The 15,034-nt window shown below is 48.0% G+C and overlaps 1 protein-coding gene across 1 annotated transcript in view; it reads left to right on the forward strand.

Annotated features, from left to right (window-relative positions):
* CSMD2 (CUB and Sushi multiple domains 2) overlaps nt 1–15,034 on the forward strand; it is a 536,402-nt gene that overhangs the window by 482,420 nt on the left and 38,948 nt on the right. Inside the window, exons 52-57 of the mRNA XM_077837745.1 lie at nt 54–227; nt 660–833; nt 4,918–5,091; nt 6,595–6,783; nt 10,442–10,615; nt 14,015–14,197. Of these exons, the coding sequence (XP_077693871.1) occupies nt 54–227; nt 660–833; nt 4,918–5,091; nt 6,595–6,783; nt 10,442–10,615; nt 14,015–14,197 (1,068 nt within the window). The remainder of the gene's footprint in view (nt 1–53; nt 228–659; nt 834–4,917; nt 5,092–6,594; nt 6,784–10,441; nt 10,616–14,014; nt 14,198–15,034) is intronic.

A 15,034-nucleotide genomic window follows, 5' to 3' on the forward strand; every position in this document is an offset into this window, starting at 1 on the left:
AAAGCATTCCCCCAGCTGCTCTTCCTTACTGCATACTTTGGGATCTCTTTCAGTTATCTCCTGTGGAGACCTGCCAACGCCTCCCAGCGGGAACAGGATTGGGACTTTAACCATCTACGGCGCGACAGCCATCTTCTCCTGCAATACTGGCTACACGCTGGTGGGGTCACGTGTGCGGGAATGCATGGCTAACGGGCTCTGGAGTGGAACTGAAGTGAAATGTTTGGGTAGGTGCTGGAGTGATATCTGTGTAAAGTTATGAGCTATGTTTCACAAAGGAATGAGAGACCAGAACCCCATTCAAGAATTTATGCATGTGCTTAAGTCTCACTCCCACTGAATTCAAAGGGGTTTAAGCACATGTTTAAATGGGATTTGAGGCTCAGCTGATCGATGAGTGTAACAAACTTTGGATTGTGAAGATGAAAGAGGTTTGTTGCTATTTTATTTACTGCTGCGGGGACTAGGCCCCTTCGCCCTCTTAGGAAATGCCCCCGGGCCTGACCCCAAAGCACATTCCAGTCAGTGGAAAGACACCCATTGGCCCCACAGGCCTTGGGTCAGACCCCACATCCCGAAATGGCAAGTCCTTTGCTTTGTTGCCACCGGCCCCTGCGTGCTCACAGTTCTGAAAGGGTTCCCTTGTGTGCCCCATCCAGCCGGGCACTGCGGCATACCCAACCCCATCGTCAACGGGCAGATCAACGGAGAGAACTACAACTACCGAGGCAGCGTGGTGTACCAGTGCAACCCTGGCTTTCGCCTCATCGGGATGTCGGTGAGGATCTGCCAGCAGGACCACCACTGGTCTGGAAAAACTCCTGTCTGTGTGCGTAAGTATGTTGTCAGGTTTATTTAGCCCTGCTATTGAAGGGACAGAGGCGGAAGTGTCAGGCCATTGTTCATCTAGGAGTTCAGAGACTGAGCGAGCAACTGGGGGAAAAGTCACTTGAACAAGCAAGGAAGGACTGGTTGGAGCCGGTTGGGGAGGGAGATTTTGCATCTAGGTGATTAGTTGAGGTTTCAGCCCTAGTGAGAAATGATTGCCAGCTAGGCTTGTATTAATGATTGGAGGTTGGGAGGAGAGTCTCAGTCTTGTTCCTGTCTCCTACAATAAAAAAATCCCCCGTGCCCCTCTGAACTGATACTGGCGTGTTGCATTGCCGTGGAGTTGAGTCAGCATGGAGGCTACTTGCCATCTCAAGCCTGCAGCTGGTCCTTCCGGCTCAAAGTTGAAACACATGGATGAGAAACGTTGGCTGCAGCCCGTTCTGAACCGCCTGTCCTCTCCTTAGCCAATCACCAGCCTCAAGGGCTGTGAATCTGGCACCTTTCACAAGCATTAAAACTCATTTCAAAAAGGGAGAGAATAAAATGTAATCAGGTTTCCAAAAGATGCCCTGAATTGGAAGCAAACAAATTAATTCTCAGGGCGTTCCAAAGAGCGAGGGTGATTTCAGCCACCGTGCTGGGAACAAAATCAGACTGGCAAACTGTGTAAGCGAGCATCCTCATTTTGCTAACTTGTGATTTATGGGCTTTCTTATGAGCTGTCCCCCTGCTGATTTTGTGCCTCTAATCTACCATCTGTTCAAGAGATCCCTACTGCACAAAGAATTTCCCATTGCTAAAATACCTGTGGCCAGATTTTCACAAATTGCCTCCCTCAGGAGCACACAACTATTGTGAATGCAAAATGTGTGTTTGTGTGCACAAATATCTCACCTGCATGCGCAAGAAAATACTTGTATGTGTAGTGTGAGTGGCAAGTTTTGAAATATTAACCACTGATTTTCTGTGCACATTTCAGTGTCAGATCCACAAATGCCCTCACCTTTTTCTTAGGTTTATTTTATTTTTCTTCATATATTTTTAACTGATGAGGGCTTTTGAAGTTGCTGCACTTGTGTCTGTGCCAGAGGACCATGTCCTGGGCGGTACATTGGAATGGAATAATACCATTCTATATTTTGATCTCAGTTCCACTGGTATCAAACTGGAGAAACTGTATTGAAGTCATATAGAAAAACCTCCATGGCAAGGGTGGATCTCTGCCTAAAAGATAACTTGTGGTTGAAGTAGAGGGTATCGGTCTGGATGTGGGGGTGAACAGGTGACATTCTCTGGACCTGTGTGTTGCAGGAGACAAAATCATAATGGCCCATTCTGGCTTTAAAATGTATGATGCTAGTCTGGATTTAGACCTGAGGCCAGAATCTGGCTCAAAATACTGATTCTCACCTCATTTACACCTGGGCAACTTTATAGACATCAGTGGAGTTGCTCCTGATTTACACAGGTGTTAGTGAGAGGAGAATTAGTCCCTATCCTATGACACATTCTTAGGAGTCACCTTGCTCAGAATGTTAATTTTTCTTTTCAGTAAATAAGCTAATGAAATAATTCACTGGATTTCTGACTATGATGTTAATATCTTCCTATCAACAGATGACGCAGTCCATATATTTCATATCCTGGTTTGCCAGTTGTTTGCTTCCAACCTCCTCTATCTCTGCTATAACTTTATGTGCTCAGATATGATAGCAACATCCATTTCAAAGCAAGATACAGAGCAGCCAGTAGCTGCCCTGCAAAACAATAAATAACACCAACACAAGTCTAATGTTAGAGATGGGCTCAAAGTGCAAAACTTTATGGGTGCTCCAAAATTCAGAGCCATTTGCACCCATTTTTCCCTTCATTCTGTTACGAGGATAACGGTCATATAAAAATTGCGCTCAGGGTCTGATACCAGATTTCGAATACACCCAAAGTGTGCGAGTGTTTAGCTGCAACATTTTGGTTCATCGTTACTAGCCATCTGTGAACCACAATGAGAAGCAGAAAACACATTTAGTCCGCGAGGTGAGTAATGAGCCCGGGCCAGTAAGTCAGATTGCTGGGTAGCCAACTGTTACTGACTGGCGGGAATTTTCAAACCACACCTTCAGCCAGTTAGATTAATTAAACCACAGCATTTGTAAAGCACATGCCTTTTCATGGATCGGTTGGTTTCTCATGGAACCAATCCAACAGAAGGTCTATACGCCCAGCCCATTAGAATGAAGCGGGTCCCATGGCCTGACTGCATCAATTCACTTTGCCCTGGTGACCTACCTTTCAAACACAGGGGCCTTAATGGGACTTTCAGTTGCTTAGCTTAGCTTCATTTCCTTTTTTGGCAATTAAAAGCTGATTTGGCTGCTCGTGGATTCAGAGCATCCTGTGCAGGGGCCTGATATTCAAAAGATGGCCTCAAAGTAATTAAAACTACAGCAGCCCTTTGGGGTAACATGCATTTAAAGTAATTAAAATGGAGCAATGTTGGATTTTGAAAATAGATGCCTTGAGGCTGCGTCATTATTTATATAGAAGTGGGGCATTGTGTTATCCCATCATAATTCCCTGTCTTGTTAATGTTTCTTTTCTTAAACCTGCTCCACAAGAGTTGCTATGCTATGTATGAACTGGAATTTGAGATAGGTGCAGTCTAGAGAGACTCTCCTTTTTATGTTGACAAAGAATCCACCACCTAGTTCACAACTGCTATAATAGGACCCTAATGGTGACTCATGGATACCTCAGAGAGAGCATGACGTCTGCTTTGTGTAGCACCAAAAGGCTGTCAATCTTCATGCTTCAAGGCCTAAACTAGTCACCAGCTAGGGTCCAGAAGAAATTTCTCTCCCCGTGGTATAGTCTTGCCCAGTTGACCAGGTATATTATTTGTTCTCACCTTCCTCTGTAGCATTTGGCACAGCTGCTGTCGGAGACAAAACACTGGACTTCTGGTAATGGATTATCAGTTTGTTCCACCATGGCAATTCCTATGTCTTCCAATCAATGTTGCTTTCTTATTGACTATCAAAGGATGCCATGTTCTTAACGTGGCCAGAAGGCTCTTAGCTGAAAATCCTCAAGCTTGCTTTGCAAACCGAAAATACTGCTGTACTCTGGAGTAAAGGTTCCCAACTTTACTCCTTCCAGTAGGGTTGCTATGGCTTTAAATCCTTCTTTAAGACTTGTTTCTGTAGGGGTCTGCAAGCAGCTGTGAGCCAACCATGCTTCTCTCAGGGGGGTAGGAGGCCAACCAGCCATGAGCCAACCAAGCCTGTATTAAATCCAAGCACTGTCTCTACTGGTTGTCCACGTAATCCTTTGTGTGTCCGTTGTCTCTCTGTCCCCATCCTGCCCCTTGCATTATCTTCAGAACATAAGCATCCCACAGTGGGTCAGAGCCCTGGTCCATTTAGCCCAGCACCCTGTCTCTGACAGGGGCCTATCTGCGCCAGAGGAAGGTACGAGAAAATCCTGCAGTAGACACTCTGGGTTTCCTCCTAACCCCCATCAGTTAAAAGCTGATTTACGCCCTGGAGCCGGAGGGTTTATGTTCCTTTCTCTCATCTCAGGCCATTTGGATTGTAAGCTCTTTGAGCTAGGTACCTGACTTTCTTCTTCCGGTTAAATCTATTTCCTCTCCCCTTCTTCCCTCCCGCCCTGCCCAGTGTGACTCCATGGACTTCAGTGGGGTTGCTCCTGATTTACACCAGGGGGAGCGAGAGAAGAATCAGGCCTCATGGCTTTGAATGTCTGGGTGGTGCCTAGCACCTCTGTGGGTGCTCCGCGAATGAATTAATAATAATGGCTGGGATTTTCAGAGAAGCCTAGGGGCGTTAGGTGCCCAAATCACAGTGAAATGTAGTGGGAATTGGGTGCTGAACTCCCTTAGGAAATGCCCCCAGCAGGAACAACACAGCAGGTGTAAATGAGTGTCATTCCAAAGACATGGACCTCGATGCTGTTGTGGAATATGGTGGTATTTTCTTGGTGACCTTATTGCTTGAGAACTGTCCTTCCAGGCTCACTTTCTGCAACCACGGGGGCCACAGAGGTAATGTCTCCACTTTCTGATTGTAGCCATCACTTGCGGTCACCCAGGCAACCCAGCCAACGGCCTGACGCAGGGGAACCAGTTCAACCTGAACGACGTGGCCAAGTTTGTCTGCAACATCGGGTACCACTTGGAAGGGGCATCCCAGTCACAGTGCCTGGCGAACGGCCAGTGGAGCAACTCCCTGCCCACCTGCCGCAGTAAGTCATCTTCCCTCTGGTCCTCATTCGACCACTGTGGTTGAGGCCTGGAGCGTATGAATGCCTCAGTCCCTTCAAAGGAAGCTGCTGCTGGAAGGGGTAGAGGGTGGCTAGAGCTATAGTCCAAGGATCAGAAATGCCTTCAGGCGTAACCGGGTTGTGACAAGGGAATAACAGCAGCTCGGCTTCCCCCTCCTCACGCACTTGGGTGCATCAGAGGGGCTGCGTGGGAAATGGAGGTAGAAGAAGGGTTTGTTCCACGCACGGAGCAGAGCCCCTGGGCTAAGCCCCAACAGGGGACTCCTCTTCTATTTTCATCGTGAACTTTTTGATTTCTAGTTACCAACCCTGGGCCAGATCTTCCACTGGTGTAAATCGGTGCAGTGCCGTCACCTTCAGTGTCACGTCAGTCTGTTGACGTGGGTGGAACTCCATGAGTTTTCACCAGCTGCGACTCTGGCCCAGGGAAAAACCCTTGCAGACTGGGGCTGTGTTTTGTTTTTCCTGCTTAGTCATTCCTTCAGCTGACATGGTGCGCTGAAGGCAGCAGGGGGAGTGTAAGTGGGAAGCACAGAGAGGATGTGATGGGGGTTTTGCTGATGAAGGAATGGTGCAAATGCCACCCCCTGTGATCAAGATGAGTTGGACTTTGTTTCTCTCTGTGCCACATCCTTGGTTACTCCTGGTCCCTGAAATCCAGTTAGATGCCAACATGAGTCAACATAAAGCAGAGTTTGCAGCTCAGTAGGAACATAAGAGTGATGTTTGAAGGCCAAACATTCCTATGTGGCATAAGCAGATACAACCCCTCCCCCCCGAGTTCAGGGGCGCTGCACCTATTCACCCCAGAGCTGATCCCGATCCTGAGGCTTCACCCCCTTCCCTACCACCCTATCGAAGTGTGAATTGCTAATAAGAAAAAAAATCATTGGGCCATATCTGCAGCTGGTCTCAATCAGGATAGGCCCCACTGAAGTCAGTGGGGATACACCAATCCATACCAGCCAAGGATCTGACCCAGAAACACTCAGTCATGTTCCCATATGCTAACCTCTCTTCCCTCTCATTTCCAGGGCTTCCTGCCTCCTTCGGTATTAGCATAAAAGTTCACTTACCAAATTCCCTCCTTCCCTCCCCTCCCCATCCCTGCACTCCATTCCTCTACACTTTGTCAAGCCACTTATCTCTGTCCCTACTGCTGCCTGGTCAATGGCAAAGTCAGCTCTTCTCACCTGCTCGCTAACTGCCCGATCCTGCAGTGAGCCAATGAGTGAGGCTCTGTCTCTGCACGTCACATGGCAGGATCAGGCCCAGAAGATGATCTCTTCTTTTAAATCCAATTATTTTGTTTGATTTTTTTTAAAAGACAGAAAAAAGAAAGAACCCAAACTGCAGAATGTGTGACTTGAGATTTCTTCCCCTTTTTCTCCTTGTTTGAGAGAGTCCTTTGTTCTTTGTTACACCCTTTGTTTTGTATTTTTGTTTTCTGTTATTTGTTTGCAGTTGTAAACTGTACTGACCCCGGGCACCTGGAAAACAGCATCCGTCAAGTGCAGCCAAGTGGTCCTCACAGATTCAGCTTTGGAACAACTGTCTCATATCAATGCAGCCATGGATATTACTTATTGGGCACACATGTACTTTCCTGTCAGGGGGATGGCACTTGGGACCGGTCCCTCCCACAGTGTCTTTGTAAGTTGTTCAGAGCATAACCCTTTTGTTTAGGGCATTGCTAAAGAAGTCATACTCAAATGATCCATTGCAGCCTTTCATCTCAAAGGGTTTCCATCACTCTTTAGCTGAATGATGCCTACAAGGTTTGATCCAAAGCCCATTGGAGTCAGTGTTCATCTTCCTATCCACTTCACCAGGCTTTGGATGGTGCCCCTAGAAGGGAAAAAATATGGTCTAGAGAGAGATTAGATTAGGTGGGGATCCTTTCACCCACCAATGAAATGCAGATGCCTTTGAGTTTGGATTCCTGACCCCATTCCGCTGCAGCGACAATATGGTAGGTGGTGAAGAGAAGCGTCATTTCTCCAGTAGATACCAGACGGGGAATTTATAGCAAGGCAGCATGTAATTAGCCACAGCAGATTTAGCACAGCTCATATACATCCGAACTTCCACACACCCACTCGCTCACATGTCTTTGGAGAAAGGCAACGTCAGCTCAGTATCAAAATAAACACCTTCATTGCTTTTACTCTTTTGCAAAATGCATGTTCCAGAGGACTCGCTTCTTGAGTCATGCTGTAGACTTTTTTTCCCCTTAAAGTAGCGTTAATGCTTGCTGCCTTTAAGTTAGTTACAGATATTTATAAGTAAAGGCACAGTGAAGAAAGATATGGGATGCTGTGCCAAGGCTTGGGTTAAGGGAGCAGTCTGATTTGGGTGATGGGAACTCTGAGCTGTGTGGTTTTGAGCCAGTAGCCGCACCGCTCAGAACTGATCAAAACAACCATCGTAATGCACTCCAGGATGTGCAGTTTGGGTTCGAGGTACGCTGCTCAGGTGCGGGAGAACTCTTTCTGTCTCGTGAGACATGCCTTCAGTGCAGCCTAGGGAACACACCCTGCGGTGTATTATTGCTTACGAGTGCTTGATAGCTCACCTCTGTGCGTGCACACACACACTGCTGTCACCTTAAAAGCATATTAGACCCAAGAACTTGGAGCCCAAACCAAGTCTGGACCCATATAACCCCCAAAATTGGCGTTTGGAACCAGGCAGGATGAGACACTGTATAAGAAAAACATTTTATAACAATAATGACAAATTTCAAGTAGTACCGCATCATCCAATCCTATGGTGCTTAGGTACAATGGGGGAGAGGCAGTGTACAAACCCCATCAATACAAGATCTGTAACACAGTACGGGAGGTTCATTCTAGTCAGGCAGCTGGGGACGCTGGACTAGTAATGATAGTAATACCTAGCTCTTCATCACTAGATCTCATCACTTCACAGGAGGTCAGTATCACTCTCCCCTTTTTCCAGATGGGGAAACTGAGGCACAGAAAGGCAAAGTGACTTGCCTGAGGTCACCCAGCAGCAGAACCAGGAATAGAACCCATGTCTTCTGAGTCCCAGTCCAGTGCACTAGCAACTAATTCACACTGCACTTGGGGCCTGGCTGCAGAGTCTTTCCGCTGATTGCAATGGGCACTGGATTAGGCCCTGAGAAAATGGCATAATTCACCATGCACCTAATGGTCCCCAACAGAAAATCCAAAGCAGCCAAATGGGTCATTGTAACCCGGTAATGGTGATTGCAAATTATATAGCTGCTCAGGCAGATAGAGAAAGCAGAACCTCTCGATGGATGTGCTCACTTCCTGCACAGCTAGACATAACCTTTCAGTTAAAGTCTCCTCAGTGGATCCAGTCAATTTTCCATGAAACCCACAAAGCACTTAACAAGGAAGAAAGGCTATGTGGTAGGGACAGGGGGCAAGTGAGGCGAAAGGGAAACACACCAGCTGCAGATGAGCGATGGTTATTGATTTTCGTGTTTACATCCCTTCTTCAAGAGTAAAATCGTTAGGATTTCTTTTACTTGCCGTTGGTGCATCTGCTGTTCAGGAGTTGCAGGACAAATAGATCAAACAGTCAGAAATGGAGGGAGACAATCAGTTCTCCTACCTAGCCCCTTAAGTTTCATTCAGCTGAGCTGTTCCAAAGCCTCAATCTTTTTAAATTCCTTGATTTATCCTTTTCCCACCAAGTCATAAAAACTAGTTTTTTGGCACATTTTCTTTTCCTTTGTTACCAGCATGTCACCATCTTACATTTATAAGCATGCTGCACAAGCCATGGGAAATTGACAAGTGATAACCACGTCCCTTAGAATCTACAGACACTCAAATCAAATAGCCAACCTTCTCATACCTGGGTGCCTCAAGCCGGGTTCTTGACATCCATAGCCAAGGAGCTAAAGAAACGTGGTCCTGTGGTTTAAAAACATTGAGCACCTACAGCTTCCATTGACTTCAGAGGATTTTATGGGTGTTTTCACCACCTTTGAAAATCAGACTAATTTTATTTAGCGCCTGCAATCACTACTCACTTTTTAAAATGTAGACCCAGGAATCTTACCTTCAGGTAACCCAGGTTTGAACATTTTGGCTAGTGAGTATTTCAGAGAAGGAAAAAAACCTGTTCTTTAAGGGGTGGAAGAGGGACTCTGATACAGTAAGTGAGATCTAGCACAACAGAAGAAATTTGTTCCAACTGTCTGCACAAATGCTTTACAACCCCCAGTACGGTCACAGATTTTTAGCTTAGATGTGTCTGCTGGAGTATCCGTTATTGACTTGTTAGTTTCAGTATGAGTTTATTAGCTATCAAACTAATTTCTTTTGCAAAAGGCATTGGTTTTAGTCACAGCTCTGTGTCAGTATCTTTCAGTGCCCACGTACTCTATATAAACATCCACACCCTTTTCTTTTTCTTGAAGAATACATCATGCATTCCACCTACGCAGAAGGGGGAAATGCATCCATTGCTGATATTTCCCTTCAGAAATTCTAATGGCCCTCACATAAAGACTCTTTTAGATCAGATCATATTTAATCGCCTTTAGAGTTGTCAGCTTGTTTGTGAATAGCCAAGCTTCATCTACCCTAATAGCTAAGCTAAATAAACCAATTGATTATTGTTAACAGTGTTTTTAGTAGCAATCATAGGGCGAGTGGTTCTTACAAGCTGCCAGAGTAATTTCATCAGGTGTGACATTGCATCTAATACGGCTATGTGTTGACAGAATCCCATACTGCCAAGGAATATGTGTGTGCGTGTGTGTGTGTGTGTAAATATTCATTTTTAATAGGGGATGGATGTTCACGGGAATGTGCAAAGTGTATGCCTGGAAAATCCTTTTTCACGTGTGCATTTGGGTATTTGCATGCACAGACCTGGGACAACCCCTGTGCAAACGTTTACATGACCAGCCCCGGTGAAATCCACCCCGGGGACCAGTGCCAGGTTTGTGCACCATTGAAACTCTGTTTTGAGCACCTCAATGGTGCATGACACTCGTGCCAGCTCCTCTGAGTAGGGAGTAAGGGTATGCAGGATTTCAATGGGCAGTTCATGTAAGGTCACATAGGGCCAGATCCTCAACTGGTGTAAATTGGTGAGGCTCTATTGAAGTCAATGGAGCTATGCTGATTTACACCAACTGAGGGGTCTGGCCCATAACTGTTGATTGCTCTGTGTCTGCAAATTCCACTTTGTGGGTGCAAAAGGGGAGTGTTTTGCAGCTGCATCCATTGCACCTTCCTTTTGAACGCTCGTCCCCTGCAGTTAAATAGTAACGCAAGCCATAATGTTGTTCTCTTTGTTTCAGTGGTTTCCTGTGGCCATCCTGGCTCCCCGCCCCACTCCCAGATCTCAGGCGATAGGTACACGGTAGGGTCTGTCGTCCGCTATAGCTGCCTGGGGAAACGGAGACTGATTGGCAACTCCACTCGCATGTGCCAGCTGGACGGGCACTGGAGTGGCTCCCTCCCTCACTGCTCAGGTGAGAAGGCCAGGAGACTTAGCCAGGGTTAGTGCGATGACCCTTTGCTTCTTCACAGGCCCACAGAGGGGCAGTCCACCACATTTCCACCCGGACTCCAGCTGGAGAAGAAAAGCCATGAGGCCTCTCAGATCTATATTCTTCTGAACAAAGGAGGGATCTGGATCCTGCAGGACTTGGAAAGCCCAGCTGGAGCTCAGGGTCCAGCCTCCAGCACCTTGGACAGTGGGTGCCGATAACGAGTAAACCTTGTCCTGTGGCCCAGGATGAATAAATCATTGCAGCGAATGCCCTAAACATAACAAATAACACGGCAAAGTCAATACTGCAGCCTGCTCTTTGCTATTCAATGGTTCCTGTTGTGCTTCTGTGAAGAGCATTGATTTGTGGGGGAGGTTTCATACTCACAAATTGCTCCTTACAATGTAACTTCAGATTCTCCCTTCCTCTCTCCTGCAGGCAGATAAGTCAGATGCTCCCATCTCAGGCTTCACAACTGATCTGTTGCTTCATGCAGCAGCGCTGTCCCGTGTGCCGCACGTCAGTTTGGATGTTGCACATATACATGGGATGTCCCGTATCCACGACAGGCAGGGATAGACTCGCGGTAACCGATTTCCAAGTGCTCATTGCCTGCAATCAGGGCCATATTTTCAAAAGAGTTCAGGTGTCAAAATAAGGGATAGATTTACAAGAACCCTCAGCTCCCCTCTCAACACTTGCTGGCAGATTTTTTGAAGATCTGGCCACTCATCTTGGTGCCTCATGGAGAGCTGAGCTGTTCTGAAACTCTGGACCAGAGTGGGGTTTCTCCCCACCCCCCAAGTTGAGAAATGTCCTGATACACAAACATCACATGCGATTTTGAGAATCTGAGATAGGGCATCAGGGAGGGGGATCCATCCCTGTTCCAGTCTTGTCCCTCACCGATATGCAAGTCTCTTCAGTCATAAAATCAGCAGATTCCCTCCCCGATGGAACTGAAAAACTGCCCAAGCTGAGTAAAACCCCACTCCCACCCCATGCAGCCTTCCATCCCCTTGAGAGCAAGGCACCAAGGAGATGGGACTCTAGATGGAGCAGAAGCAATGGCAGCAAGTGGTTAATTTTTAATTATGCCACTTTAGACTTAGCAGCTCCACTTGACCAAGTTTAACCTGCACTTAAAAGGGGAAAAATATTAAGAGGCAATTTCATCCTCTCTGAAGGACGTATCTACAGAACAATTGGTGATTTGCTTAGTGATTTATGGCCACTTGGAAAGTTTCTTCTTTAATTCATATCCATTTTTTTCAAAAGCCTTCAGCATTAGCCTAACTGTGCTCCTATTGAAACCCGTGGGGTGGAAGGTCTGCCAGTGACTTTAGAGGGAGCAGAGTTAGGCCAGTGCCACCTGCTTTTGGAAACTCCACCCTCTGCCACAAACTCCAAACCACTTGGGACCTGATTTCCTCCCCGCTTCCCCTCCCAGCTTCCTTGCACCCTATGTGAGTCGTTTCCAGCCCCGCAAAGTGGGCGTGAAACATGACCACTGGTACGTGTTGGCCAACGATTCTGATTTGCTACTTTTTCACACCAAACTCAACTTGCACTGGTGCAAATAAGGACCAAGGTGATAGGGAATCGGATCTTTTGTCTTGTGCCTGTGCTTTAATAATCAGCAGTGCAAACACATCAGTTGAGGGCCTGATTCTCCATTGTCCAGCATGCCACCTCCTGCCCCCAGCACTCCCCTACAGTGAGGGCAGCATAGGGCCATCTATGCCACCCCTACAGTGCTCCTGCACTGGGGGAATTCTCTGGGGCCATCCTTTACAGCCCAGAGTGATGCACAGAGGTCAGAATCGAGTCGAGGCTGTTTCCAATGGAAAGGGTTTTGCCATGTGCAGGCAGCTCGTTAATTGCGACAGTGGCTTTAGCAAATCAGAACAAGCCGTTCTGGAATAAGTCACCTGCAGAGGAGAACAGTAAGGCCAGAGAAAGGTATTCCCTTCACCCTTTTAAAAACTAGTATTTTCCTGGATGACAAATGTCTTCATTACTTTTTACATCCGACATGATGCCGCAAAGCTCATTACTGTAGCAAAACACAGAGGGCTTGGGAGCCAGGGGCTTCAGCTCTAACTGTAGGAGTGAAATATTGCTCCCTGGATTAGGGCTGGTGTGTTTACAGTGATCATTAGCAGAGAGAGCTGATAACAGACAGACGTGGCATGAGCCTGGGATGTGGGGAGACGTTCTCAAAGAATCCCTGCAAGGCAACCTTTTCAGCTGCCTCTCTCTTCATGTCCCCCTAACTTTCTGCCAGCAGTGCTGAGCGTTAGCGATTTCTGCGAGCGGATGTTTCTTGGCTGGGTTCCTACCATGTCTGTGCTTCAAAGCTCTGCAAGGATAACGGGGTTGGGGCGGGAGACTTTGAGCATCTCATCATTTCTGCTTGGAGGGGAACCATCCGCCTGACTGATGCTGGCAAAGAAACCTCTTGCTGCCTAAGCAGCTGCTGCAGAAGGTCTCTGCATCTGTCTAGGTTTCTTTCTGGAGATTCGGGAGTAATGGGACCTCTTTTGCAAGTGCTTAAAGAGCAATGAGCTTCCAAAGACAGTAGACACCTGGGATGAAATAACCACCTGTGCAGAAGATCAGCACAAGGGCTAAATTCGGACTTTGCTGGCTTTCCACACCGGGTGAATTTCGCCCTCCCCACTTACTACAGTGATGCGTGCGGTATGATGAATGTGCCATGCCAGCGCTGTAACGGCCACCATGTTTCAAGGCTTGGCTGACTTGTGGGAGAGCAGTTTTAGGCACCTCCCCCCCCCCCCCCGCCACATCACCGATGGGCAAAAAGGGAACTTGGAGCTCACTGGTCTGCTATGTAATTCTGCTATATGGTCCCCAAGGGAGTCACCAGGAACAGAGAGGTGAAACTGAGGGAGAAAATTCAGACTGGCTATAAGACAAAAAACATAGTGGCTGTGTATAGTCTCCCAAGGGAAGGGTGGAAGCCTTATCATTTAGGGGTATTTAGAGCAAACCGACTGGGCAGAACACTGGAAGACATCCGTCCCTGGGACGGCAGGGAGAGGGAGTGGATGGGTTAGTAGGTGGTTTTCCCCTTACCAAGAGAAATTCTATGGGCCTGCGCTGTGAAGGAGATGAGGCTTAAAGATCACAGTCATCTCTTCCCACCTTAAAATCTACGAGTCTCCAATAACTATGGTTTCATGATCCCAGTGGATAACTAGAAGGCTAATGAGAGGATGCAGTGTGCAGACTGGCTACTCGATGGTAGCTTCTTGTGTAGCACTGGTAACTCCTCTCTGCCGCTGTGGGGAAGATGGGCCAGGACAGCCGCCTGCCCTGGCTGTTGCTGACAAAGTCTTTTTCTCCGCTCAGCAGGAGGCAGCCAGGGAACATGTGGTGACCCAGGGATCCCTTCGCATGGCATCAGGCTGGGCAACGAATTTGGTGTGGACAGCATGGTTCGGTTCAGCTGCGAACCAGGCTACACCCTCCGGGGTTCGTCGGAGAGGACCTGCCACGCCAACGGCTCCTGGAGTGGCTCACAGCCGGAGTGCGAAGGTACCACTCCCCTCCTTACAGGCTGGTCTCTTCAGGGGAACGATTGAGGCTGCTCAATCATGAAGTACGTCACACCCCTTACGTTGCCGGTATGTGCCCCATGTACCACAACTCGGAGGCAAGCACCGTGGTTGCCTCATCGGTGAGGCCTGGTGAGGGCTAGTCCTGATGGGTCCCAGTAACCACTCGGACACATGGCGAAGGGCCAGGGTATTTTACTAAGCATGGCAGGAAAGGGAAAGGTTACAAATACCCTAGGTACAGAGGCTGAAACGGTTACAGTTCAAAGTGAGCCATAGCAAGAAATGTCTGGGTCCCAGGAGCCGTCCAATGTAGAGTCCGGGCCTAGAGTCTCCGGTGTCCTCTCCAGTCCAGACTCTGTTCAAGCAAATAGGAGCTTGTGGGTTTCCAGGTCAGACTCAGTTACTGTGTCTCACTGGGGCCTCTCTGCAGTGGTTCCCTGCCCAGCCGCTGCCACTGCGCGGTAAGGTCCCACACAGCCCTGCACCCCGCCGTCATGTACGGTATTCACAGCCTGGTCCACACTTGGCTCTGTATCCTGTTCCTGGAGATTCCCCTTTGCATTCAGCTTCTCTGCAGCTCCCTGCCGCCAGGCAGCCGCTGCTTCCGGACGGAGCCCAGTTGCTTTCTGGTGCAGGACTTTTCCCCTCGCTTGGCCGGGAGATTGGGGATGTGCAGCAGGGAGGGGGCTCATGGGCTTTGTAGTGCCCTACTTAGTGGAGCCATCACCGTAAGATAGTTAGGGCTGTCTCACACCCAGCCTTGCTGTGCTGGCAGGGCAGAAAGCATACCAAAGCCTCCCTTCCTCCCCTAATG

Source organism: Eretmochelys imbricata, chromosome 19 (genome assembly GCF_965152235.1).
Source record: "Eretmochelys imbricata isolate rEreImb1 chromosome 19, rEreImb1.hap1, whole genome shotgun sequence".
In the NCBI taxonomy this organism is placed as follows: Eukaryota; Metazoa; Chordata; order Testudines; family Cheloniidae; genus Eretmochelys; species Eretmochelys imbricata.